At 39.4% G+C, this 27,708-nt stretch overlaps 1 protein-coding gene across 5 annotated transcripts in view; it reads left to right on the top strand.

Annotated features, from left to right (window-relative positions):
* Nucleotides 1-27,269, top strand: part of cmss1 (cms1 ribosomal small subunit homolog) — a 373,767-nt gene extending 346,498 nt beyond the window's left edge. For all 5 annotated transcript variants that reach the window (XM_039744872.1, XM_039744871.1, XM_039744875.1 and 2 more), the window contains exons 6-10: nt 9,725-9,827; nt 16,943-17,003; nt 22,464-22,551; nt 25,034-25,122; nt 27,039-27,269. In XM_039744872.1, coding sequence (XP_039600806.1) covers nt 9,725-9,827; nt 16,943-17,003; nt 22,464-22,551; nt 25,034-25,122; nt 27,039-27,122 — 425 coding nt within the window. In that variant the 3' untranslated portion in view covers nt 27,123-27,269. The remainder of the gene's footprint in view (nt 1-9,724; nt 9,828-16,942; nt 17,004-22,463; nt 22,552-25,033; nt 25,123-27,038) is intronic.
* Nucleotides 27,270-27,708: the final 439 nt, after the last annotated feature.

Genomic DNA, 27,708 nt, shown 5'->3' with positions numbered 1-27,708 from the left:
GTTGCGAAAATGGCAGTGCAGCTCTAGTATATGAAACTGCCAAAGGCACAGGGTGGAGCAACAACAAACAACATTTATTTATATAGCACATTTTCATACAAATGGTGTAGCTCAAAGTGCTTAACAAGATGAAGAAAGAAAAGTTTGTATGAAACAAAAAGATTAGCAATATTAAATAACAAAGAATAAAGTAAGGTTAGATGGCCAGGAGGGCAGAAAAAAACAAACAAAATGGCCAAGAAACTACCCAGCCCCCCACTAGGCATGATACCTAACATAAATGATCTAAATTAGTCCTTTTGGCTTTCAGGCTTCACTTTCAAGAATTTGATGAGGGTGGTCATGTGGACATCTGGGGTACTACCTTCAGTCCATCAGTATAGGGAGTTCATGGTGCCTTGATCAGGTGGCGGTGGCACAGAACAGAATTATAAACAGACACTTATTCAAAGATCTAAGGTTAGGATGGAGAGAGATTAATTAAGTCTTTGTAAATCATAAGCAGTATTTTAAGGTCATCTCTGAAATTACACAGGTAACCAATGTAACTATATCAAAACTGGAGAGATGTGCTTGGATTTTCTTTTCCTAGTTAAGATTCTGGCAGCTGCATTCTGCACTAGTCTTTCTTGGGTAGTCCTGAAAGGAGTGCATTGCAGTAATCTAGCTGACTAAAACCAAAAGCCTGAACTAACTTTTCAGCATCTTGAAGAGTTATAAGACTGACTTTTGCTATATTCCTTAAGTGAAAAATGTTGTCCTGGTAATCTAATTAATATGTAATTTAAATTTTAGGTCAGAGTCAATAATTACCCCTAAATTATTTACCTCTATCTTGACTTTTAGGCCTAATGGATCAAATTTATTTCTAATTCCCTCACTATATCTATTTTTTCTAATAACTAAGATTTCTGTTTTCTCCTTATTTAGTTTGAGAAAATTACTACTTGTCCATTCATAAACACAAGTAAGACATTGGTCAGTGAACCAAGAGAGTCAGGGTCATCAGGCGCTATTGATAAATGCAGTTGTGTGTCGTTAGCATAGCTGTGGTGCTTTCGTTATCCCTTTAGAGCATTTAGATCAAAAAGAGCAGTGGACCCAGGGTAGATCCTTGTGGAATACCATATAGAATAGTATGTGTCTTTGAAGTATAATTACCACAACTAACAAAGATTTTTCTAATTGTAAAGTAAGACTCAAACCAATTTAAAATATTACCAGAGAGGCACAACCACTGACTAAGGCAATTTATAAGAATATTGTGATCAATGGTATCAAATGCTGCACTCAGATCTAAGAGGGTGACAACAGATACGCGAACTCTGCCTGCATTTACCCACATCATTTACTACTTTAACCAGTGCAGATTCTGTTCTGTGATTTGTTCTAAAACCCAACTGAAACTTGTTGAGAATAGCATGTTTATTCAAGTGATCATTTAGCTGTGTAATGACTGCCATTTCTAGAATTTATATTAATGTTGCCATTAATAACAGCAATCTTAAGACAGTCTGGGAAGACCCCTGTATCTAATGATGACTTTACTATGTCAAGTACACTTTCAATTAGCACATTGGATACTTCTTTGAAAAAGCTTGTTGGTATTGGGTCAAGGATGCAGGTGGAGGGTTTCAGTTGAGAAATTCTTCTACATAGATCAGGTAAATCTATTCTGGTGAAAGAATTTAATTTGCTTAAAATGGAATACCAGGATTTAATAGGATCACCTTTGGGGGATCCACTATATCATTTCTAATATTACTTTTTGGTTTAAAAAATATAGCAAAAGCCTCACAAGTTTCACCGGTAGTTTTTTGGACACATTCCATCGAGTGTCCTGGGTTTAGCAAGTGATCAATAGTAGAGAATAAAACTCTTGAATTACCAGCATTATTATTTAACATTTTAGAGAAGTAGCACCACCACTCCAGATGAACTATGTTGTTATATTCTGTTATTTTAGCCTTAATATTTCATAGTGAACTATCAATTAGTCCTGGGTATGATGTTAAACTGCATCTGGTCCTGCAAGTAATCCTCCAACTTGCAGGGAAATCATAGGGGTTGGTGGCAGGATTTGCACTCCAGCCACCATTTTAAAAAAAACAAAAAAAAAAACAAAAAACAAACACACAGCTCTGAGATGACAGACAGGACTCTTTTCTGCTTTCCATGGGGGTAACTCTACAGCAGCCGTCCACATTATGAAGGGGATGGGGGAAAGCGGCAGGAGCCTCATTCCCGAAAGAGTCAAAACTGTCCGAGAGCCAATGGGGTCAGGCCTGTTGAGGATCACAACTGGTGTGGTGCTGTGCGTTACCTGCTGCATGAAAGCACTCGGGTCCCAATTTCAGGTGGCCTATCCAGTTAGGCATGTGGAATGTCTTGTCTCTCCGGCATGGTGATCACCTTCCTCTGTTGTCAGAAGAGCTTCATAAACTCTGCATTTCACCGGTGGCCCTCTCTAAGGTGCGCAGACCTGGGACTGGCCAGATTTCTGTAGTTGGGTACACCTTTTATTGGTCTGGTCGCTTTGATGTCTGTCATACTCGGAGTAGCTGTTGCTGTGGTGGATCGGCTCCTTCTGATGGCGTCCAATGTCAGTCCTTTCAACAAGCATATTATGAGGCACAGATTAAGGGACTCTCTGGGTGATTTGTCTGTTGTCTCAGTTTATGCTCTGACCACTGTGAGTGATGTCTTGGTGAGAGAGACATTTTATTCTCAGCGTCGCTCATTGGTTGATGGCTGCACGCAAGGTGACACTCCTATGGTCATGGGTGATTTCATTGTGACCACTGGCACCGACAGGACTGGCTATGAGGATTGTGTTGATCTCTGCAGGTCTGGCGTCCATGGTGAAAGTGCCTTTGCAAACGGTCAGGTGCTGTGGAATACTGGATCCTGGTTCCAGTGCCCAGAGCCACATCGTTGGACTTGGTGTTCCATTACTGGTGGTGCTGTGAAGGAGATCAATCACATCTTCGTGGGCAGGTGCTGAAGGCTCTTACAAAACTGCAGGGTCTACAGAAGTGACCAGTTTTTTAATTCTGACCACAGACTTGTTCCTACTCTGTACATCCAGCTTAGGTCCAGTAGGCTACCCCCTACTTACAGAATAAGGCTGGATCTGGCCAGATTCCAAGATCAGGCTGTTTCTAACAAGTTTACTTTCTTTTCATGTGAGGAACTTTCAGACTTGGGAGTGACTGCTGATCCTAATGTGATGTGGGAGACCTTCTGTGACAAGACCCTAAAAGTTTCTGAGGGTTGTATTGGTATTGCCAGTCTTCCCAGATGTAGGTGTTTTATCTCACAGGGCATCCTCGATATCATCGAGAGGAGTCGCAGTGCATGGCTTGATGGCAACTGTCGTCTTTACTGGAAACTGAGAAGGATGGCTGCAAGGGCTCTGAGGGCAGATAACGAGGAATTTGCTAGAGGAGGAATCTATGGTCTAGTGACCCACATCCTGCTTATAGAGGAATCGAGGCATTATGCACATCCGAATCTGTTCCTCAGAGTGTCGCAGTCAGGGCAGCTGATGCAACGGTCCTTCCGGATGACACTGCAGTTGCGACCCACTGGGCTGGCTGCTTTGAGCAGCTGTTTAAAGCTAATCCTCCAGCTATGACGATGGATATCTCTGGGTCCATGGTTCTTAAGGCTGATCCTCCAATTAGCTATGAACCACACAATCTCAATGAGATTGCAGAGGTGGTAAACCAGCTGAGGGTGCTGGTTAGGCTGTTTTCCTGCCATTGCAAGCGGTCTTTGGTTTCATTTGGGAGACGGGCATCATCCCAACTGACTGGAAAATGTGACTTGGCATCCCTGTCTGGAAAGGGAAGGGTGATTGCCTGGATTGGGGCAACTGCAGAGGAATAATACAGCTCTTGTTTGCCAGGTAAGGTCCTTGCTGGGGTCATCCTACCAGTGACTGGAACAGTCTGGTTTTACACCTGAAAAGTGTCCCATTGACCGCATCCTGGCACTGACAGTTCTCATAGAGCGCAAACGCCAATATTAGCAGAATTTCTTTGCAGCCTTTGTTGATTTTCATGAAGTGTTCAACTCAGTTGATCGAGCTGCCCTGTGAGACATCCTGAGACATCATGAGATCCCCTCAAATTTGCTGGATATCATGGCTGGCTTGTACACTTGTACTGTGAGTGCTGTGCAGAGTGGAGGCAGATCCTCTGTGTTTTTCCCATTTGATTCTGGGGTTTGTCAAGGAGTGTATTCCTATTCTGTTCAATGCTTGCATGGACTGGATGTTGGACAGGGTTGTGGGGTCTTGCGACTGTGAGATATCTGTTGGTGAAGAGAGATTCACGGATCTTGACTTTGCCAATTATACTGTGATGTTCATAGAATCAGTGTCAGTTGAGAGACTGAGCAAGGAGTCTGAGTATTTGGGCTTGCATGTGTCCTGGATAAAAACCAAGATCCAGGCCTATAATGATCTATTGGGAGCAGCTATCAATGATGTGTCAGTCTTTGGAGAGAGTGTCGACCTTATTGAGTGGTTTACTTACCTTGGCAGTGACATTCATGTCTCTGGTGACGCTTCCTATGAAGTCAGTAGACGGATTGGGAGGGCATGGGGGCGTCATGAGGTCGCTGGAAAGAGGTGTGTGGCGCTCCCGATATCTATGCAAAAGGACGAAGGTCCAAGTCTTTATAGAGTCCTGGTGCTTCCTGTCTTGCTATATGGTTGTGAGACATGGACGCTATCCAGTGACCTGAGATGAAGACTGGACTTCTCTGGTACTTTATCTCTCCAGAAAATTCTTGGGTACCGTTGGTTTGACATTGTGTTGAATGAGCGGTTACTCATGGAGTGAGGCACATTACCTGCATTGTGAGGGAGCATCAGTTACGGCACAACGGCCATGTGGCACTTTTCCCCCCCGAGGGTGATCCAGCTCGTAAGATCCTCATAGTTGGGGACCCGAGTGGCTGGACCAGGCCAAGGGGTCACCCACGTAATACCTGGCTGTGGCAGATAGAGGGTCATTTCCGGAGGCTGGGAACTGGACCGCGTGTCTGCCTGGGGGGTTGCCAACCGGGATCCCAAGTTGTTTCATCATATAGTGGGTGCGGAAATGCGCTGTACCAGTGCATGCTCCCCAACTTGACTTGACTGGATATATGTTAATTTTATACTAACATATGTACATGCTCTATGCTGTACTGAGAAGGGCTTTATATAAACAAAGGATGAAGCAACAGCGAGGCACAGGCCACACAAACAGCAGCACTAACCAATAGTGTGGACAGGAAAAAGAAATGTGATCATATTTTCTGATGAATTTCATTGAGGTTGTAGAAAAAATAAATTAGCTGCCCCGTTTTTTTTTTTTTTTAATTCAAATTTCTCAAAAATAATACTGAATGAGTATGCTGTGGTGAAGCTCCAAGTCCTTTTTTTCCACTGAGCACTGAGAAGGAATGTGGCTTGCCCGTTTTTGCAATTTAAGGCAGTCAGAAGTGGACAGACGAAAACACAAATTACTCTCTCTTTCTCTCTGCTTACTTCTCGTGTTGCAGTATAATATACAGTACTAGCTGACCCGCAGCGTAGCATACGTCGCATAATTTTTCATTGATGGGTGAACAGTTCCTGAAAGACACAGTTGTCCAAATGGGGTGGATTTGAGGATACGACTGTGAGTGAATGAAAAGATGGAACTCTGGAAAGAGCAACATATAATTGTCCGTGACTGAAAACTGGTTTTGGCAGATACAGGCATATCTTTTTGAAAGTTTGACCCTGTGTCTTATTAATTGCCTTTGCAAAGGCTAGTCTAACAGGAAATTGTCTGTGTGTAAAAGTAAAAGGCAAATTTTGAATCTGATGGGGTCAGGGAAATCTGGGGAATAAGGACAGTTTGTGAGGTGTGTGCTGTGATAGTTTTACACTCCAGTACATTGCTGTGAATGCTGGTAACAGTCAGTCTAGTGCCATTACAGAGACCTCTTGCTGGCATGACGTTTCTGAAAAGCATGACGACTGAACCAATTTTAATTTTGAGTTTATGCGTAGGCATACCAGTTGGAGTAAGACTGTTAAGAAATTCTTCGGGGAATGCAAGTTGATCTGTGGGATTGTCTGTGACGATGGAGTCAACGCTGGTGAAAGATACTTCATCGGTAGGGATAAGTTTTAGTACTTGTTCATTAAGGTGTAGCGAGTCTTCGTTGGTGACGCTTAATATAGCTCGCGTAATGAGTTGTTCCGGAGTGACAGTTGAGAAGTCGATGTCGCCATATAGTTGTTGAACGGGATCAGAATTTAATGGAAAACAATGTGAAGGTAATGTTACAGCTGTTCCGTTTTTCCTGTCTCCAACATCGAGGAGCCATTTTGCGAAATGTTGTTCGTGAGGAAGAGCTCTCATATTTGTCATCAGTGTACATGGATGTGACGCCATAAAGGTTGCTTGTTAATGCAACTGTCAACAGTAAGTGCTCGGGAGCCACGCATAATGAGGGGGAGTATTTGTCGGAAATCTCCACCCAATAGTATTGTTTTCCCTCCAAATGGCTGTGCCTCACCCTTGAGGTGACATAATAACCTGTCAACTGCCTGGAATGCGTATGCATGTGTCATTGGCGCCTCATCCCATATTATCAATTTGGATTGCAGTAGATGTTGAGCGTGTGGCGAGGTAGGTTTGATGTTGCATTTGGAAGTAGTAGTCAGCTTCAGCGGTATTTTAAAAATGGATTGTGCAGTACGTCCACCCGGTAACAATGTTGCAGCTATTCCTGTAGATGCTATGGTTGTAGGAATGTCTTCCCTAGCTTTGATGGTATGAATCAGGGTTTTGTAGACAAAGGTTTTTCCTGTTCCTGCAGGACCATCTAAGAAGAAGCATGTTTGTTGTGGATGGGAATCGCTGTATGCAGCGCGTAAACATGTGTATGGTGAGGTGTTGGGGGCGGGCACATGAGCAGGCAGTGCGCATGCCTCGAGAGTGAGGGTGGGCATGGGAGAAGGATTAGAGTTGGAGGACGGGGCTCCATCGTGCGTACCCCATGGTCGTGCTTCCCATCGTTGGGTGATTTGGTCGATTTTATATATATATATATATATATATATATATATATATATATATATATATATATATATATATATATACAAATATACAAATTCAAGCCTGGGAGGCTTTGTCCTCCTTGAATTGTCCACCATGATGATATACTTTGAATAACAGCTTGGAAGCCGAACCCTGTAGGGGCCTGTGGCCACCGCCAGGAGGCGCCCCGGTGCCTGAAGAACCCTGGACCTCAGCACTTCCGCCACACCAGGAATTGCTGGGGGGAAGAAGACTGGGGACACCCGGAGGGCTTCCGGATGCGCAGCTGGAGCCCATCCGGGCTGGTATTTAAGGGGCCGCCTCCCTTCATTCATCAGCAAGATTCGGGTGGAAGAGGACGGAGCTCGAGAGAGGAGTGGAGGCGGCCAGAAGGAAGGCATCAGTGACTGTGAGGCCTGGACTTTGGGGGATCGGTGCTGGAGGCACTGGGTTGTGCACTGAAGAACCGTAAATATTGTATATAATAAAATGAGTGTGTTGGGTGCAAAACCGTTGTCCGCCTGTCTGTGTCCGGGGCCAGTTCCACAATTGTTTATAATGTTCAGTTCATTGCATAGGCCATGTAAATGTGCAGCCTTCAAATATCAATTTTGTATGTAGTAAGTTAAAGTAAACCATGATTTAGTATATACTGCTTTTGATCGAATCCCTCCAAAACTTTGTGACAGTACAAGTTTACACATCAGAGTGTTACATTAAAAACTGGTTACAACTACCATTTTTACAGGATGTGCTACAGGTGAAATTATATTTATGCCCACAAAATTTCCATTGTTCTGACTAATTACTTGTTTCAACTCAAAATATACAGTTTCTTGTAAAACTGTGTTTTGCAGTGACCATCAACAAAAGTCAAGGTTAGTCAGTAGAAAAAGCAGGAACTGACCTACTGCAGTTGCATGTAGCCGGTTTGCTAAAATATTTCTGTAAAAGCTCAATTTTGTCCTTGGCACAAGGTTCACAGAGTGCCAGTCCACTGCTAGGTAAAACTTGTGCATAAACACAAACTGTGTCATGAAGGGTTAATTTGATGTCACACAGTTTGAAAAGTTTAAACCTTTGACAGGCAACTTGTTTATTCACTACAATAAAACTTCCAAATTTAATCACATATATTCATTTCAGACTTTGTATATTCTGGGCGAGTCATTTATACTGGCTATGGGCCAGTGCCTGTAGCATGTTTGTCTCTCACAACCACACAATGCATTTGTATATTCCAAGTAAAACCATTCTGTCTGTTACGGGTCTTTACTCACACAGGACATGGGCAAACTGATTGGCACTGCTGCCTCATAGCTTTACAGTGCTGGAGTCAGATTTTGTCTTGGTGGAGTTTTGTATATACAGTATCTGTGTGTGGCTTTCTCTGGTATCCTGGTCTACCAAACTTTCAGTGAAAAACTGCCAACTCTAAATTAGCTTGGTCTGGGTGGAAGTGACTGAGTGCATGTCAGTGTGCCCTGTTGGCTCCTGCCTTGTGTTCAGCGATGCTGGGATAGGCTCCAGCCTCTGACTCTCTAAACTAGATACAGAAAATTGTTCAGTGAGCTTTCAAAGTTTACTCTGACATGGCCCTTCACAATAGATGGCCTCTTTAGTCCTTAAAGTTATCCAAGGAACTGTTTAGGTGTTGTACCACCACATCATCTTTCATTTTATGATCTATTAGATTAGACTTAGAGGCAGGAGTATTTTTGTGACCTTGTTTTCCAGTGATTTATGGTTGCCTTTAATGCTACATGCTACTAAGTTGTCATGGTTAAGCATTTGCCTGAAATTTACTACAGAAACATATAGCAACACAGATATGTAGTTCATTTGGAAATTAGGAGAGTCTTTAGTGTTAGGCAGATCCAAAGATCACTTCATTAATGGAGCAGCTCTCTAGTGTACTGCCGTGCACCTGAAAACATCTGGTGTTGCTAGCTGCATTCCAAACACTGGCATATGGAAAACATGTGCTGGTCTGAATAATTTAGTGCAAGGATTGATTATTGAATTAGTTACACTCCTTTATTGTACATTTTACCTATGCTATGCAGGAAAAAAGGTATAGCACTAAAGATTATAGGAAAAAAAAAATATTTTAGCTTTTTTGTTTATGCACTAGCAACAGCATTTTCAACAAGACACTAAGCACCATCACTGGAAAAGATAAATCATTATCAGTGTCTGCTTGTGTTTAACTTCTGTCAGAAACCATCTGTTCCATTTTAATACTTTTACACACATGAGCAATGATCTGTGTCAATTCAAATTAGAATTCATTTCTTTTGACAGAATATGTGTAGCACAATGTGAAATTACACTAACGTCAATTAATTTAGAGGCAAACTTTTGAAAAGTACTGATGTTAACTAATGTCTTATTTTATACATTTTAAATGTTTGTTTATATGCATAAAATGAACACTTCTCAGGATAAAAGTACACTTCAGTTAATTCCTTTTCTCAATCCTCCATTTATGTCCTATTGGCACAGTCATTTTGCTCATTATATGTGGTGTAAGTCCTAACCCTCAGGAGGATGACCACCTTTGTATAGATGCTCATTTCTTCTCCCAGCTTGTGTAACTTAGTGTATTAATAATAATATTGTGCTTTTTATCATAGTCTGTCCCAAGTGGGTAAAGTTCTGCAAAAAGCACACAGAAAACAAGTCTCCATTGATGCTGATTGTCTGCAGTTCTGCTTATCGTGCCCTAGAGCTCATCAAGTGAGTACTTTTTGGAATTTCTAATAATAGCCAGTTATTTTCCTAGTTAATTTTTATAGTTTAACAGTTGAAATGTTTTTGCTAATTTTATTTTCACTGGATCTAACCAATATGCTTATTAAGTAATATAAATTTACATATATTTTTTATGTTATCCAAAGAAACAAAAGAGGTAAACAATTGAATGACATTAGGCTAGGGCCTGTTTGTTGAGCAAGTGTTATAGGATGGGGAAACAAAAGTTGAAGCTCATTCCACCAACTAGGAACTAAATAAGAAAACAGTCTGGATTGAGACTTGATTCGACATAGAGGTGGCATCACCAGACGCTGTTCCCTGGCAGACCTGAGTGGGCAAGAATGAGTATAGCACTCCACCAGTGTCTCCATATACTCCAGTGCTGACCCATGGACTACTCTGTAGGCAAACATCAGGGATTTGAACTTAATGCTTGCTACTACAGAGAGCCAATGGAGTGACATGTGCCCATCTCAGCTGGTTAAATAGAAGACAGGCCACCGTATTCTGGATCATCTGCAGCAGCTTGACAGCACATGTGGGTACTCCTGCCAGAAGCAATCTGCAGTAGTCCAGATGAGACAAGCCCAAAGCATGGACCTGAAGTTGTCCAGCATACTCTGTCATATGAGGCCTTGCAGATGTTGTACAACGTGAACCTGCATGAATGAGAAACAGTAGAAATGTGGTCAGAAAAAGATAGCTGCTTATCAGTTACGAAGGTTGCATACTGACTTGGAAGGTGTTAGCAACAGTGAGCCAAGCTGTACAGAGATCCGAGGATAAGCAGACTGGCTGGACAGGATCACAAGAAGCTCAGTTTTTGCCAAGTTGAACTGTTGAAGGTGGTCCTTCATTCAGGTTGAGATATCAGTAAGAAATGCAGAGACTCTAGCTTACCATAGCTGCATATCATCTGCATAGCACTATTACGAGAAGTCATGGGGTTTGATGATGGAGCCCAGGGAGGTGGTGTACAGAAAGAAAAGTAGAGGGCCTAGCACTGATCTTTGGGGTACACCAGTGAATGTCTGGTGTGCCTTTGACAACTCCCCTGGCCAGAACACACTGTAGGATCTGCCCAAGATGTAGAACTTAAATCATCTGAAATCAGTCCCAGCAATGAAGCCACTGTCAAAGAGGGTGGCAAGAAGGAGGTCATGGTTGACTATGTCAAAAGCATAAGAGAGATCTAGCAGAATCAGGACTGAAGACATGGTGGTAGCTGTAGCACCACATAGCTGGTCGACCACAGTCAGTAGAGCTGGCTCAGTCAGGTGGTTCCTCTCGAAGCCAGACTGGTTGGTATCGAACAACTCATTCTGTATAAGGAAGGAAGAGTTCTGGTTCGAAACGTCATGTTCAAGTGTTTTGGAAAGAGAGGAGAGAGAGAGTGTTGTTTTTTGAGAATTATGGTTGTCAGAGGGTTTGAAGATGTTATGGAATGTTCCTAAACTGAGTGAGGTGTTAATGATATGTGTAATTGCAGGAATAAGTAAGGAGGAAATGTCCTGAAGGAGAAGTGAGGGAGTAGTAGGGGATTGGACAGGAGGTGGGAAACACCAGTGGCACACAGTGGAGAGAATTTTGGGATTGCTTGGAAGGAGTCATAATGGGTTTTAAAGCAAGGTTGAGAACTGACTGTTGATGGCAGCCAAGATGAAAAATACTCGTCAATAACATTTTTTCTGTGACAAAAAAAAAAAACCAAAAACTCTATAAAAATGCACCATTAATGAAGAAAACAAGGATGAATACATAAAATCCTACTCCAGACCACTCCACTATGTTGGCCAACATGAAACGTGGAAAAAGCGGTCAGACATGTGAACCAACTTTAATTACCACAGTGATTAAAATAAAGCCCAGTGTAAGCCATGTAGAATTAAGCTCAGGAAAAAAAACACCACAAACCTCAAGAGGGGTCTAGAGGTGTAACATCCTGAGATTCATGCCAAGATACGTAACTGTTATGTAGGTGGCAACATGCCCAACGCCAATACCATTACCTCCGGCTCTTGTTCACTGTCCTAATACTAATGCATCAAGTGTGTCTGTTTATTTTAGGTGTGCTGCTAGTAGGGATGTCGTATTGATAGTTAGGTCGATACTGCACTCTTGCATGACCGCAAATATACAAATCACTCTGGATGGCACAATAATATATGAGAAAAATGTGACTAAAAACTACATATGAAAATGGCTGAACAGTTATGATTATACAGCACCGTATCAACATGTCAAAAAGAAAAATAAAGCAGAAGTCATGTCTGGCAATGCTGTGTGTTCAAGAATTTCAGCGTGCAATTGGGGAAAACGTGCTTATTAATGAAAAAAGTCAACAAACAGACTTTTGTTATTGCCAGTTTTATCCCTTTACGAGGATAAATGGATTCATGCAGCTTTGAGAGCAGATGTGAGTTGTAACTGTTTAGCTTGTAATTTCATTTGTTACTGAAGATGAAATGACAGGGGGATTAATCCCTTTTAATACAGTGTTCTATACAGTCCCGATACAGGAACAGAAGCTTCGTATTCATTCCTTGATTGTAATGAGCACATCTACATGTTCCTATGAGCATCCATCCATTTTGTAACCGATGGATACAGTTCAGGATTGCAGTTAAAAATCAAAGCAAGTTTCAAACTAAGTGGCTGTTTGGCTTGTCACAATCATTGATAAAATGAGCTGCTACATTTGTTAATACTAACATAAAATGTATTTAAGATTTCAGTGCTTTAAATGCTTCGCCCAATTAATACAACATGAACAATACAGCCAAATAGCACTGCTTTACTGCTGAATACAAATATTCAAACACTACATTTGTGTTACTTGTTTGGTTTTTGAGGGCAAACTAATGTTTATTAGCATTACCCCTAAAATGTGAAAAATGTAGTAAAAGTACTTATGCCATGTTTGTTTTTGGTAAAATCTTACAGCAGCATAACTAGGCCAGAAAATTATGATGGCATGATTGTAGACCTGAGGTGCTATTATCTGACCAAGATCCCGTGGAGTAAATCTTTTCTATATCTACTCTTCATTTTATGTTCAATAATCACTACATGTGGGTTGGCTCATTAGTTTGCATGTTAGTATAATAGTTTAGAGGTACAGTATACTCTTGTGTATATTTATATGTGAAATAAGATATCAGATTTTGACTAATTTATTTTTATTTTTAGTCGACTAAAACTGATTTACTTTTTGTTGACTAAACCTAACAATAAATAAATCACTAAAATGTGATTAAAACTAAAATGCAGTTTAGTTAAAAGGCTAAAACTAAATCAAAATTAACGGTTGGAGCAGTCGGTGGTGCTGTTAATTCTAGTCTGGTAGAACCTCACCTAGGCATTGATGGTTGCAGAAGAAAAGGATGCAAGAAGAGACTGATACTTAGCCAGGTCTGTCTGAGCTTTGGACTTCCTCCATTTGCTTTAATTTGTCAGAGTCAACATTTGGAGACCCATGGGTGGTGAAAGCTGGAATAAAGTCTGCTTTTTTGACCGCAGATTGGCAGTTACACAAGGCAAAGGAGAAGAGGGCAACTGTAGTGGTGAGCTTGATGCAGCGGACAATGGCTGTCTGGGTTTCTCCCTCTCCTGTTGAAGGGGCAAGAGAAATGTCTAGTATTAAGGAAAGGAATGAATTGTTGATATATGCTTAAGATATTGAAAGGAAAGAAAATAGTACCTTAGTCAAGTGGAAGTGTCCATGGCCTTACTCAGTGGACTCACACAGGTAGACTCACAGGCTGATGCTTAAACAACAGTGTAAAAAGTCTCCTTATGTAGGGAGCAGCAGTGAGTCCAACTCCCACTGACCAAGCAATTGGGAAGCTAAAGGGGGCGGCACTTGTTAAACAGAAAACAAATAAAGACACGGATCGCTCATTAGAATTAATGCAAAATGAGAAGCAGAAAAATAAACTTAGTAACGATAAAATAACTCTGCAGACATGATGATAACTTAAGCAGAAGTACAATCATTAAAAGAAACCCAAACCTGGAAACACTTAACTCATCCTAGACTGACACATTGGAACCCAGGAGTTGCTCACCTGTCGTACATGTTACATTCATTGCTACTTGTACATCTTTGGAAAATGGGAGGACACAAGAGACATACAATGCATCCGGAAAGTATTCAGAGCACATCACTTTTTCCACATTTTGTTATGTTACAGCCTTATTCCAAAATGGATTAAATTATTTTTTTCCCCCAGAATTCTACACACAACACCCCATAATGACAACGTGAAAAAAGTTTACTTGAGGTTTTTGCAAATTTATTAAAAATAAAAAAATGAGAATCACATGTACATAAGTATTCACAGCCTTTGCCATGAAGCTCAAAATTGAGCTCAGGTGCATCCTGTTTCCCCTGATCATCCTTGAGATGTTTTTGCAACTTAATTGGAGTCCACCTGTGGTAAATTCAGTTGATTGGACATGATTTGGAAAGGCACACACCTGTCTATATAAGGTCCCACAGTTGACAGTTCATGTCAGAGCACAAACCAAGCATGAAGTCAAACGAATTGTCTGTAGACCTCCGAGACAGGATTGTCTCGTGGCACAAATCTGGGGAAGGTTACAGAAAATTTCTGATGCTTTGAAGGTCCCCGTGCGTACAGTGGCCTCCATCATCCGTAAGTGGAAGAAGTTCAAAACCACCAGGACTCTTCCTAAAGCTGGCCGGCCAACTAAACTGAGCGATCGGGAGAGAAGGGCCTTAGTCAGGGAGGTGACCAAGAACCCAATGGTCACTCTGTCAGAGCTCCAGAGGTCCTCTGTGGAGAGAGGAGAACCTTCCAGAAGGACAACCATCTCTGCAGCAATCCACCAATCAGGCCTGTATGGTAGAGTGTACAGGCGGAAGCCACTCCTTAGTAAAAGGCACATGGCAGCCCGCCTGGAGTTTGCCAAAAGGCACCTGAAGGACTCTCAGACCATGAGAAACAAAATTTTCTGGTCTGTTGAGAAAGATTGAACTCTTTGGTGTGAATGCCAGGCGTCACGTTTGTAGGAAACCCGGCACCGCTCATCACCAGGCCAATACCATCCCTACAGTGAAGCATGGTGGTGGCAGCATCATGCTGTGGGGATGTTTTTCAGTGGCAGGAACTGGGAGACTAGTCAGGATAAAGGGAAAGATGACTGCAGCAATGTACAGAGACATCCTGGATGAAAACCTGCTCCAGAGCACTCTTGACCTCAGACTGCGGCGACAGTTCATCTTTCAGCAGAACAACGACCCTAAGCACACAGCCAAGATCTCAAAGGAGTGGCTTCAGGACAACTCTGTGAATGTCCTTGAGTGGCCCAGCCAGAGCCCAGACTTGAATCCGATTGAACATCTCTGGAGAGATCTTAAAATGGCTGTGCACCGACGCTTCCCATCCAACCTGATGGAGTTTGAGAGGTGCTGCAAAGAGGAATGGGCGAAACTGGCCAAGGATAGGTGTGCCAAGCTTGTGGCATCATATTCAAAAATACTTGAGGCTGTAATTGCTGCCAAAGGTGCATCGACAAAGTATTGAGCAAAGGCTGTGAATACTTATATACACGTGATTCCTCAGTTTTTTTATTTTTAATAAATTTGCAAAAACATCAAGTAAACTTTTTTCATGTTGTCATTATTGGGTGGTGGTGTAGAATTTTAAGGAAAAAAATTAATTTAATCCTTTTTGGAATAAGGCTGTAACATAAAAAAAAGGGAGAAAAGTGATGCGCTGTGACTACTTTCCGGATGCACTGTATAAACAACATACAGTATATCTGATGAAACTGGTTACATAGAGTTCATTAGTAATGTTGTGTTCTTTCAGTTTTACAGAAAAACAAATCGTAGTAATAATAACAAATCTGTTCATCTGTTTCACGGACCTGCTGAATTCAGATGTGCAGATAGTGACTGTGGTGACAGCTGGAGCTTTGCAAGAAATAAGCAAAGCTGAATGCCAGTCACAAATGTCGGTGTGAACTACAAAATGTTTGTTCTTATTTATCCTATGTAGAAACTGATTATTGATCCTATCACTTATTATTTACAAAATAATAGCTACAAGGTCCCAACAGAAATTTATAAAGTTAAATAATCTGTACCACTTAGCAGTAACTACCATAAAGTACCATAGTTGTATAATCTTTTTGGTCTGTCAAGTAAAATTTTAACTCATTATATTGTATTTTGTGGAAATTTTTGCAACTGTTTTATAATTTAAATAAATTACATTTTTTTTTGACACGGCTATCAAAAAGCACACAAGTGGACTTAAAAAGTATTGGGAATTCAGCACAAAGTCACAATTTATTGCCATATGACAAAAAATATAGGTTAGGATTGACAGTCTGTGCTTTGGCATGGCCTCCAACATTTGTTGGTTGAACCATATGCCATGTTTGCCATTTTAATGGATATGTGTGCCCTAATACACTGGGGGTTTAAAACAGGCACAGTCAGTGGCAGATTGAGATAAATCTTTCCATGTCAAAGTCCAGCTATAGAGGAAGAGGACAAACCAGGTAAGCCACATGGAACGGTGCCTCCAGAGATTAGGTGGGTTCTCGTTATGATCTTTTTAAATTAAAAGATGAATCTATGCTGCTTACTCACAAATTGATTTACTTGGCAGAGTTACTGGTGTGTATGATTCTATCCATGTCATTTTGTGAGTGTGAAACAGAAGACACGTTTAATGAACACAGTCAGAAAGATACATCTTAACTGTTTTCATAAAATCAACTCATTCCTATTATGCTGTTTCAGTTCCCCAAATTTGGACATTTTCTTTGTCAATCTTTGAAGCTAGCTGTGACCCTGTAGGAAGTCTACTGCGCCTTTGAATGTTTCTACATTTTTTGTTATTATGGACATCAATAAAATGAGGTTTAGTATCAGCTTCTTTGCTGTTGAATCATATAGTTGGATCAAGCCTAGTATTTATTTTTGTGGGTATTTTAAATGTTTTCTTTTGTTCTTCTGGCATGAAAGCTTTCATCTTTAGTCAAGGAACCATAAAATATTGCAGCTAATGAGCACAGAGCTAATCTGATTTAATGTAGTTTACTTTATTTGTTCTTTTTAGACTACTTACTACTTTTAAGGGTGACTGCAAGGTCCTGAAGCTGTTTGCAAAGCATATTAAGGTAGGTAAGCAGCTCCTTACTTGTGGGGGAAAATAATGTGTATGCGTGTGTCACAAAAAGAAAATTTACCTAATTTCGAGGAGGTTTTGAATGTAGGTATTAAGTAATTAATATCGTTGCCATTTTTATGGAGAGCACCAGAGTTAATCCTGGGTGACTGATGCACCATATCTGACAGCTTTTTTTTTTTTTTTTTGCTTTCTTATGGTAATTTTCATTTAATAAATTGGGTTTCAGATTTTATGGCTAATGGGATATGTCCACTGAGTAAAGCCTAAACTGACTAAGGTTTGGAATGATTTCAGTTCTATATGATATTTCTTTGCTTTAAAATTAACATTCCACCACACAGTTAAATGGATTGTTTGGCATACCTTAACATATATTTTCACATAATTTTTTGGCCATTTAATACAACATTCTTAAACCTGATTGTTACAATTCAGATGCATAAGGGGTCACAGCTTATCCTGGCAGCATTTTGGCACAAAGCAAAAATGCAGCCCAGGACGGTGCACTAGTCATCACAGTGCCCACTCGCCTAAAGTAGGCCAATTTAGAAGCTCCACAGTCTGGTATATACAGTGCTTTTAAAATTAATTGCATTGTATGCTATAATAAATTTGTTTACAGGGTATTGAACAGCATGCCTTCAAATTTGTCAGACACACCATACATGTGTTCATCTCTTCATGTCACTTTAGCATAATTCTCTAGGCACAGTATGTTTAGGAGGATTGTAGGACAAGAGAATCAGCCAAGTAAAGGGTAATCCTGTTTGTCCCTGATGACTGCTACCTAGTCAAGAAATTCCTGAATAATGACTTAAACCCATCTTTTCTCTTTTTCTGCTGTACACAGTATTTCCCAGCAAGGTTGTATCACTACATTTTTAAGATTTCGACTTTAGTGCCATGGAGATGCTAGCTGTTCACCAGTTTGCTAGCATGGCTTTGTGAAGACGTTGGGCTAGAATGTTGTGCTTCCTTCTGGGAGCGCTTACTGTATATGTGGAGTAGGGCTACTGGTAAAAGGGGAGCAACCTTATAACTAAAGGCCAGTCAGTGGTAAAACATGTTCATATTCAAATGTACCAAAACACTGAGTATAAATCAATGACCACTATCTCTTTACCTGCTTAATGACCATTATGTAGTGTAGAGAAATGGCAGGACAGATTATTGTTGCAATAATTTCAATCTCAGTCTCCATTAATTCTGTTGAAATTTATATTGCACAGCTCTACAGTCAGAAATAACAGATTATCACTATCTATTGACAAAGAAAGAAAATGAAAAGAAAGAGAGGCGCAATTTTTGGTGCTTTCTTGAGCTGTCTTTCTACTTCATGCAGCAACTGGTTGTTGTTAAGATGGCATATGATCAACTGCTTTACAATATGAGTCATGTTTTTGCTGTCATAAGGATTGCAGCTCATTTTCTGACAGATAAGAATCCTCAGTGCATATGCCTTATTCTGGCCTTGCACTGTCTGCTCCTTTAGACATCACTACAGAAAACATAAGAAAAATTCGGCTTTATAGACAAAGGCAGGTGAAGCCTTATCTGGCAGTTTAATATTGTTGTGCTGCACAGCCAATTTTCTTTCTCATTCAGAGTACGAGGTGTTGCCTAGAATTGGATTAAACACAATCACCGCATAGGACTTTCACATCTCAGGTACGACTTGTCTTAGTTTGACATATTCATAATGCTGTATAAGCTGTTTCAAATTTCAAATAGTAAAGGTACTCCCTGTCTTGGACGGGTGCTTTGTCCAGGGCTGCAAAGATAGGCTCTGGTGCCCAATAGCCCTGAACTGAATTTAGTGGGTTTGAAAATGCTGTTGTTTAGCAAAATACTGCCCATTGCCTTAACAAACAGTTCTTCTCCGTTACAATGATGAAAACTATGTCTGCTCTCAGAATCAGTCACATTCTGAATCTGAATAGAGTCAGTGCCATAGTAAAGTGTAAATCAAAAATGATTCAACAATATACTTTACGTTTGGTTTTAACGTTTTGTTGTTATGCACTTCAGCATAATTCACATCAGTGATTACATTTTCTTCTACCATAACATGTAACATGCCCTTTGTTAGTGTCATTCTGTAGTCATTAGTAGTCCATTAAGATCCCCATCATTTATGTAATCATATGGGAAGGCATGTTTCTTATTGGGTCAGTTAATGTGGCTATAAGAGGAACCAAAACACAAAGGGTCTTGATCTTACACTAGGATGAAAAAGTCCAAAAAGAGCACACCGTACATCAAGAGAGGTTTTTATAGTCAGTTAATTCCGCTTTTTTCTTCTTCCCCATACCGTTCTCTAACATTCATCTTTACTTTGTTAGCGTATGACTTCACAGAAATTCTCTTATATTCTCTAATATTTCCAAGATGTACATCCTTTATTACAACTAGCATGAAGGATTCCCTCGTAAGAATTTCCGTATGCCAGACTAAGTAAGGCTGAGAGAGCTCACATCCACGAAATCACCCTGACAGTTTACCAGGCTGTGGTCTGCATCCTACCATTTCTCCTACTAAAGGCAGGTAGGCAGGATCTGTGCTTGACAGTAGGAGTCATTTTCCCTTTAAAGAATACGTCCGCACCATTCTCATTGATGGAAGTCACTTGCCTTCTTTGGGGACACATTAGGACTGCAAAGGGTACCCTTGTTTTTTTTTTTTTTTACTGATGTTTAAAAACTTCTGCCACCACCTATGATGTCATCATCTTCATAGTAAATATCCTGGAAAGAAATGGTACAGAAAGTAAAGAAAAGGCACATTAAGAACTTTTTAGAAACTTGCACAAAAACATTTTTCCTAGCGGACTTCTTTACCAGTATGCGCTGTGGTGTGTTGGCTCTGAAACCAGCATTACTACATTTATCTATGTATTCGTCTAATTTCTCCAGTTTATCAAAGCTCATCTAACTTTGCTTTGATGAAATGCAATGTCAATCACTAATATAATCAGAATGTGAAAATGTTGCTCTTTGGACATTTTAAAAGATTTAAAGAGTCAAGACATTTTCTGTGTCTGACGCCCAGTTGTGGTTTCTGCCTTGCACCGATGCTGCCAAGATAATCCCCAGCTCCCCTACAAAACTGAAATGAATAAAGTATGTTTGATGACAATATATTATGTTTATGCTACTTACTATTAGAGACTTCAGCCGAGTCAGCTCTGCCTTAAGAAATGGCACTGTATAACAGTATCAGTATGGCTTCTAACAGTAAGTCCATGAGTAAGGAGCAACCTACAATAATACTGTAAACTCACACAATCAATAATCACATCAGTCATTTTTCCCCCATTATCTAAGCACTAAATTTGTTGCTATCAAATTATGGCTGCTGCCCAAGTTACATGTCTTATTAAACAAGGAGAGACTTAAGCAAGCACTGAAATTTTACTCAATTATAATGCTACATGCTTTGGAGTCCTTCTAAAAGGTTCTGAGAAGTATTTATAAGATTCAGGCCTCATTCTTTTCATTGTATATAGAGCCACTGTATTTACAGTAGGTTGGAGCTACATATTGTCAAGTTGCAAATATGTACAGAAGTGAACAAGTTAGTTATGTAATGAGTAAGAGGCCAATAAGAGAAAGGAACACAAAAGACTAGTGTCAGTTTGGGGGGGAATTATCCCAGGGATTTCAGAGTAAAATTAATTACATTAATCAATAGAACAGTACCAAACGTCACTGTGAAAGAGCATTTAAAATTAGAAATGTTAAACTTTTTAATTTTTGTTCTTTTAAAATTAACTAAAAAAATTTGTAAAGATTTCATGATATTATACAGTGGTGTGAAAAACTATTTGCCCCCTTCCTGATTTCTTATTCTTTTGCATGTTTGTCACACAAAATGTTTCTTATCATCAAACACATTTAACCATTAGTCAAATATAACACAAGTAAACACAAAATGCAGTTTTTAAATGATGGTTTTTATTATTTAGGGAGAAAAAAAAATCCAAACCTACATGGCCCTGTGTGAAAAAGTAATTGCCCCCTGAACCTAATAACTGGTTGGGCCACCCTTAGCAGCAATAACTGCAATCAAGCGTTTGCGATAACTTGCAATGAGTCTTTTACAGCGCTCTGGAGGAATTTTGGCCCACTCATCTTTGCAGAATTGTTGTAATTCAGCTTTATTTTTGGGTTTTCTAGCATGAACCACCTTTTTAAGGTCATGCCATAGCATCTCAATTGGATTCAGGTCAGGACTTTGACTAGGCCACTCCAAAGTCTTCATTTTGTTTTTCTTCAGCCATTCACAGGTGGATTTGCTGGTGTGTTTTGGGTCATTGTCCTGTTGCAGCACCAAAGATCGCTTCAGCTTGAGTTGACAAACAGATGGCCGGACATTCTCCTTCAGGATTTTTGGTAGACAGTAGAATTCATGGTTCCATCTATCACAGCAAGCCTTCCAGGTCCTGAAGCAGCAAAACAACCCCAGACCATCACACTACCACCACCATATTTTACTGTTGGTATGATGTTCTTTTTCTGAAATGCTGTGTTCCTTTTACGCCAGATGTAACGGGACATTTGCCTTCCAAAAATTTCAACTTTTGTCTCATCAGTCCACAAGGTATTTTCCCAAAAGTCTTGGCAATCATTGAGATGTTTCTTAGCAAAATTGAGACGAGCCCTAATGTTCTTTTGCTTAACAGTGGTTTGCGTCTTGGAAATCTGCCATGCAGGCCGTTTTGCCCAGTCTCTTTCTTATGGTGGAGTCGTGAACACTGACCTTAATTGAGGCAAGTGAGGCCTGCAGTTCTTTAGACGTTGTCCTTGGGTCTTTTGTGACCTCTCGGATGAGTCATCTCTGCGCTCTTGGGGTAATTTTGGTCGGCCGGCCACTCCTGGGAAGGTTCACCACTGTTCCATGTTTTTGCCATTTGTGGATATTGGCTCTCACTGTGGTTCGCTGGAGTCCCAAAGCTTTAGAAATGGCTTTATAACCTTTACCAGACTGATAGATCTCAATTACTTCTGTTCTCATTTGTTCCTGAATTTCTTTGGATCTTGGCATGATGTCTAGCTTTTGAGGTGCTTTTGGTCTATTTCTCTGTGTCAGGCAGCTCCTATTTAAGTGATTTCTTGATTGAAACAGGTGTGGCAGTAATCAGGCCTGGGGGTGGCTACGGAAATTGAACTCAGGTGTGATATGCCACAGTTAGGTTATTTTTGAACAAGGGGGCAATTACTTTTTCACAAAGGGCCATGTAGGTTTGGATTTTTTCTCCTAAATAGTAAAAACAATTATTTAAAAACTGCATTTTGTGTTTACTTGTGTTATATTTGACTAATGGTTAAATGTGTTTGATGATCAGAAACATTTTGTGTGACAAACATGCAAAAGAATAAGAAATCAGGAAGGGGGCACATAGTTTTTCACACCACTGTATATATAATACAATATTTGCTATTTCTCTTAGGTAGAAGAACAGATCAAGCAACTACAAAAGGGGGTGTCGCATATTGGAGTTGGAACTCCATGCAGAATGGCAACCCTTCTGAAACAAGGTACAACGGTGCCAGTGTCCTGGCTTTTAAAAACAGCAAATCTGTTATAAAATGTTGTTTTTTCCTTGACCAAAAGGACATGCATTGTACATGTAACAAACCATAGTGCACATACTTTAGCTGCCTTTATTTATTTATACTACAGTGAATAACCCGAAATTTTTGAAGCTCAGCAGCTGTCTGTAGGTTTGCTTCTTTAAATACAGTAGAGTTTCTAGGAGTCCAAATGACCTGATTGCAGAATGTCAAAGTATGCAGAAATATTAAATGATTTATAAAAAAACAAACAAAAAAAAAAAACTATTGTATAGGGCACTATATGTCATCCAGTACTGAGCCCATTTTAATTTGGGGCACTAAAATGTTACACGGTTACTGGATGTCATGTTAAGGACTTGTTTATAAGGATATGTTTATAAAAAGTTAAATAATCTCGTTTTTCTCTTCAAACAAGGACATGTTAAGTAACATACTATATGTAAATGTTTAATAAGTAACCACTGTTATTTGTAATTAGCACAATATTAGAAAGTCTGTTGATTGGTAACATTGTGTAGCATAGGCAAGGCAAAAGCCAACAGTGAACCTGAAGCCAGATCATCTCTGAACACACTAAAACACACACCGCAGTGTCAGTTCGCAGCCTTAATGGCTTTGGTTTGCCATCACAGTCCACACAGGTAACATCAAACTGTCTAATTGTGAATAACATACCTGCTGTATATGCCACTTGCACAATGGAATTCTTCCACATGTGGGGCTTACAAACTTGAAACAATACAGTTAAAATCCACTGTTTGTGCATATAGTACATACTGTCTGTCTCGGGTCTGAATCAACTGGTTTGTGTGCTAATGCTATAATAAGGGTTCTGAAAGTCGGTCCTGGGGACCCCATGTGGGTGCAAGGTTTTGTTCCAGCAATATTCCTGATAACACTGATCGCATTTAATTAGCTGGTCATTTTTGTTCCCACCTCTCTAATTCTACATTCAGAAAAGCACAACAGCATGCTTTTTACATTTATTAGTCATTTAAAACTATTTCTGTTTTTGCTATAGATTTAAATGCTTAAATCTCTTTTGATGATTTCATTATATTTGCTCTTTCTCTGTGCAGTTTGCTCCCTTCATTGTAGAGCAGACACCCAGGCAAACAACACTGAATCATGAAAGGCTGCAACTACTTTAGTGTCAGACCCATTAATTAGCAAATAATGGATTCATAAAAAAAAATCAGGACACCTAGAAAAGTAGAATTAAAATCAAGCTGAAAATATTGTTAAAAAGAAAAAAATACATTTTCCCATATAACTGCTTAGTACATTTTAATAATTGTTTTTCTTTTTTTAACCAAACATAGTTTTCTCATTTCTGTATATACAGTTCACTTAATTAGTCAAGGAGTCCAATTTAAAACAGAAGCTGGTTGGAACAAAAACCTGCAGCCACAGTGAATCCCCAGGGCCGAGTTTAAGAACTCCTTCTACCAGACTGAAGGGTTCTGAACAGGCCATGATGACAGGGGACCTTGATAATCCTTAGGTATTTGGTAGGATGACGTCAGAGGTAAAAACCCTTGAAAAATGGCAAGTCTACTCCGTGTGTTTTCTGTAGTATGAAGATAACAGTGAAAACGGTGACTGTCACCAAACTTATCATTGACACACCAAACTTAATGCTGGCACGAGTGCAGTATGCAGTTAATATGTTAAGCTGTTTTTGCATTAAATATGTATTTTAAGAAATGCTGTCAGTACTTGTGAGTTTATAGACATATTCCACACCATGGTGCTGGCAAAATTTCATACTTTAAAGATAGCAAGGAGTCCATTTCCACAGGAGTTAGTAAGATGGGGTACGACTAAATCCTTCATTAGATACACATGGTACTTGCAGTGGACTGGTAAGCAAAGCATTTAAGTTTTTATATTTAAATGACTAATACACTTAATATTTTAGAACATAAATACAGTAAATCAGAATGTCCATGTCTGTCCAACGTTGTCAATAAACAAATAGTTTATTAAAAATGAAAAGTGTCTTTGAAGCTAGTACTCTTTATCTTAGACATATTTTGTCTTAGTGAACGATATGAGAGAAAACATGCAAACTCCACACAGGTTGTGCCCGGGTGCAGGATTCAAACACAGTATGATGCCACCCCAAGAAATGTAGTACTTCCGATTTTTTTTGTTGGTTTTAGGTTTATTGTTACTTGTTGATTCTTTTTTTCTTCAGTTTTGCTGAATAAATATAAAAGATAAAAATCATAACAGATAAGTAATTGATTTTTTCCTTTAGTTTAAAGTTCATGTCTAACATAATTGTTTCGAAACATGTACATCTCTGTTAAATATTGGATTTTATTTTAATCTGCTTCATTAATTATTTCCTTGCAGCCAGTACACTGTATTAAAGATGCTTATCTGCTGCCATCTTTTGGTTAAAGCCTGCTGTCTTTTTGCATTCAATTTTTTTCAGATGCTTTTAATCTGCAAGCGCTGAAGGCTGTGGTATTGGACTGGAACTGGAGAGATCAGAAAATGAGAAGGATGGTAGACATTCCTGAGGTGCTATACTTTGGACATTTTTGTAGTCAGATGCACTTTTATTGTGTGGTTATCTACTTTATTTTTTCTATCCACTTATAGAGCTGTCATCTAGAAATGAAAATACTGTTGTTTGCTATAAATACATAAATTTGGTATAGACGTGACTAGTGTGGTCATCACTGTTTCAGGGCCCTTGAATGTTCTGTGAGTGAAAACTGAAATATGTAAAGCAGCACATGGAGTACAATGAAAACAAAAAAAGCTTTGCTTCACCTCAGCTTCTCTCATATGTTTCACATTTCATAGTTTATTGATTTTTTTCAAGGAAAAAATGTACTTCTTGAAAGCTATTTTTTTCCTAACATCATTTCTTTTAGCATATCGTTTAAAACATACATCAACTTTTTTTTTTGTCTTTTTACTGCATTGTTTTCATATCTTTAATAGAACCGGTCATGTAATAAGCTGACCTGCAAACTGGCAGATGGTTTGACATCTTTGAACAGATGTCAGTGATGTCAGGAACGTCTGACAATTAACCTTTTTAGATTTAAACCATTTAAGCTAGCCTCTTATCGTATTTTTTTTTTCTAATCCATTAACAGATTTTTTTTGTTTTTGTCAGTAATCTGCTATGGCCATAGAACACATTACACTTCTTGGGAGACCAACAAAAATGAACAGGTTTAAAAGTTGAGCTACATGAAGCTGATGACTATGTAAACTAGCTGACATGAAAATAAGTGGTGAGACATCAGAAATGCACCTAAAGGATTAGTTTTCTTTCTTTCTCTTTTTTTTTTGCATTTATTTTTTTATAATTTTATTGATTTTATTGAAATCACACAACATACCATACAGAGAGATCAATTTTACAAAAATAGGATTGAAAACAAATCATCCCCTACCCCTGAGAAAACAAGCATGGGCAGCAGAATAAAACTTAAAGCTAGTAAAAATAAGTAAATAGATAAATTAATAAGTGAATAAAGATAAATGGAGAAGAAAAAGAAATGGGGAGAGAATCTGCTTCCTCATTGCTTTAAGAGCTTATTCTAAAATATTATTAATTAGATCCTGCCAGGTTTTGAAAAAGTTCTGCACAGATCCTCTAAGTTAGAATTATATTTTTTCCTATTTCAGATAATATAAAACATCAGTTACCCACTGACTTAGAATAGGAGAGTTAGGATTCTTCCAGTTTAGCAAAATAAGTCTACATGCCAAAAGTGTAGTGAAGGCAATCACAGTTTGTTTCTAATAGGTTAAACTTTTAATGTCACGGCCATGACAAGTGGTGCGCAGTCCCGTGTTAGCATTGCCAGCAACCCAACAACATGATTTCCTGCTTAGCAGTTTGCCAACCCTAAAGACAAAGGGAGACGTACAGACTCCATATATGTAGTTAGTGACTGGGCTGGGGTTCAAATCCTTTATGCTGGAGCTGCAAGACAAGAGAGCTAACCTGTGTTGCCCTCACCGTAAGACATACATGTTAAAAGCACCTTTTGTTAAATGTCTGTTAATTCTGTAGATTAATTCTGCATCCACATGCCGAACAACAGTCCAGAAAATTAAGAAATTACCAGAAGCTAACATTTTCTTTAAAATGGACTTCTTAACAAAAATGAGATGTTGCAGCCCTCACAGCAGGCCTGCTGCAGACACACCAGTGCTCGACTTCACAGCATATTTTGCTAAGAATAAAATGAAGATGTCAGGCCCTTACTGAGAACCTCTGTTTTTGTTGAAGTGAAAATGTAGGGAACAGCTCCACTATGGAATACATTTGAAGGGTATTGTTCTTATTCATTTCCAGTTACTTTAATAAATTGTAACAACTTAAAGTAAGCAGTGGCATACAGTAGAAATTACCATGTGACAATCTTTAATATGTAATTGTGAAGTTATAGATTTGTTTTCCCTTCTTCCAGGTACGGACGGATATGCTGAAGTTTTTTGAACTGGGAATCACAGAGTCTTGCAAAACTGGTTCTACGAAGGTTGCCTTGTTTTAGTGAAGATTTTTTTTTTTTTGGCATTTTTTAAGCTAGGTTATCACTTAGCATCATGCTTCTTGTAATGAAGTATTAATCAATGAATAATTGCAATTTAGTCTTATTTTAAATTCGTTTTCTTCCTCTATTAAAGATGCTTTCTGTTCAGTATTTTGTCTTTTTTATATAGTGAAGGACAGTAAGTGCTTGCAGAGTTGTCCACACCTGGCCCAAACTGAGTGGGTTTGAACCTCAGTTCTGCAGCCTACACGCAGTCAAATTGACAGTGCAGCAGGTTTTAAACAGACAGCTATGTGCTGTAAAGAGGAAAAGCCACGTCTCAGGCTCGGCAGCCATGCCGTCCTACACCTAAGGGTCAAAAGGGCCATCCTTTAGTGCAGATTTAGAGCTAGCAGTTTGTTATTGTAGTGTCCTGGGAGGGCTTCACAGATAATGGGAGCCTGAACCCTGCGCCAACACAGTGGCACCATATATTTAAAAAACTTTGAAATGCTGGCGGAATAAAGTGGGTTTGTATTTTTTTTCCATATATTACAGTAATCTCTAATACAGCAATGTCCTGTCATTTCTGCTACTATTAATTTTA

Source organism: Polypterus senegalus, chromosome 2 (assembly GCF_016835505.1).
Source record: "Polypterus senegalus isolate Bchr_013 chromosome 2, ASM1683550v1, whole genome shotgun sequence".
Lineage (NCBI taxonomy): Eukaryota > Metazoa > Chordata > Cladistia > Polypteriformes > Polypteridae > Polypterus > Polypterus senegalus.
This window is presented reverse-complemented; position numbering and strand designations above follow the sequence as displayed.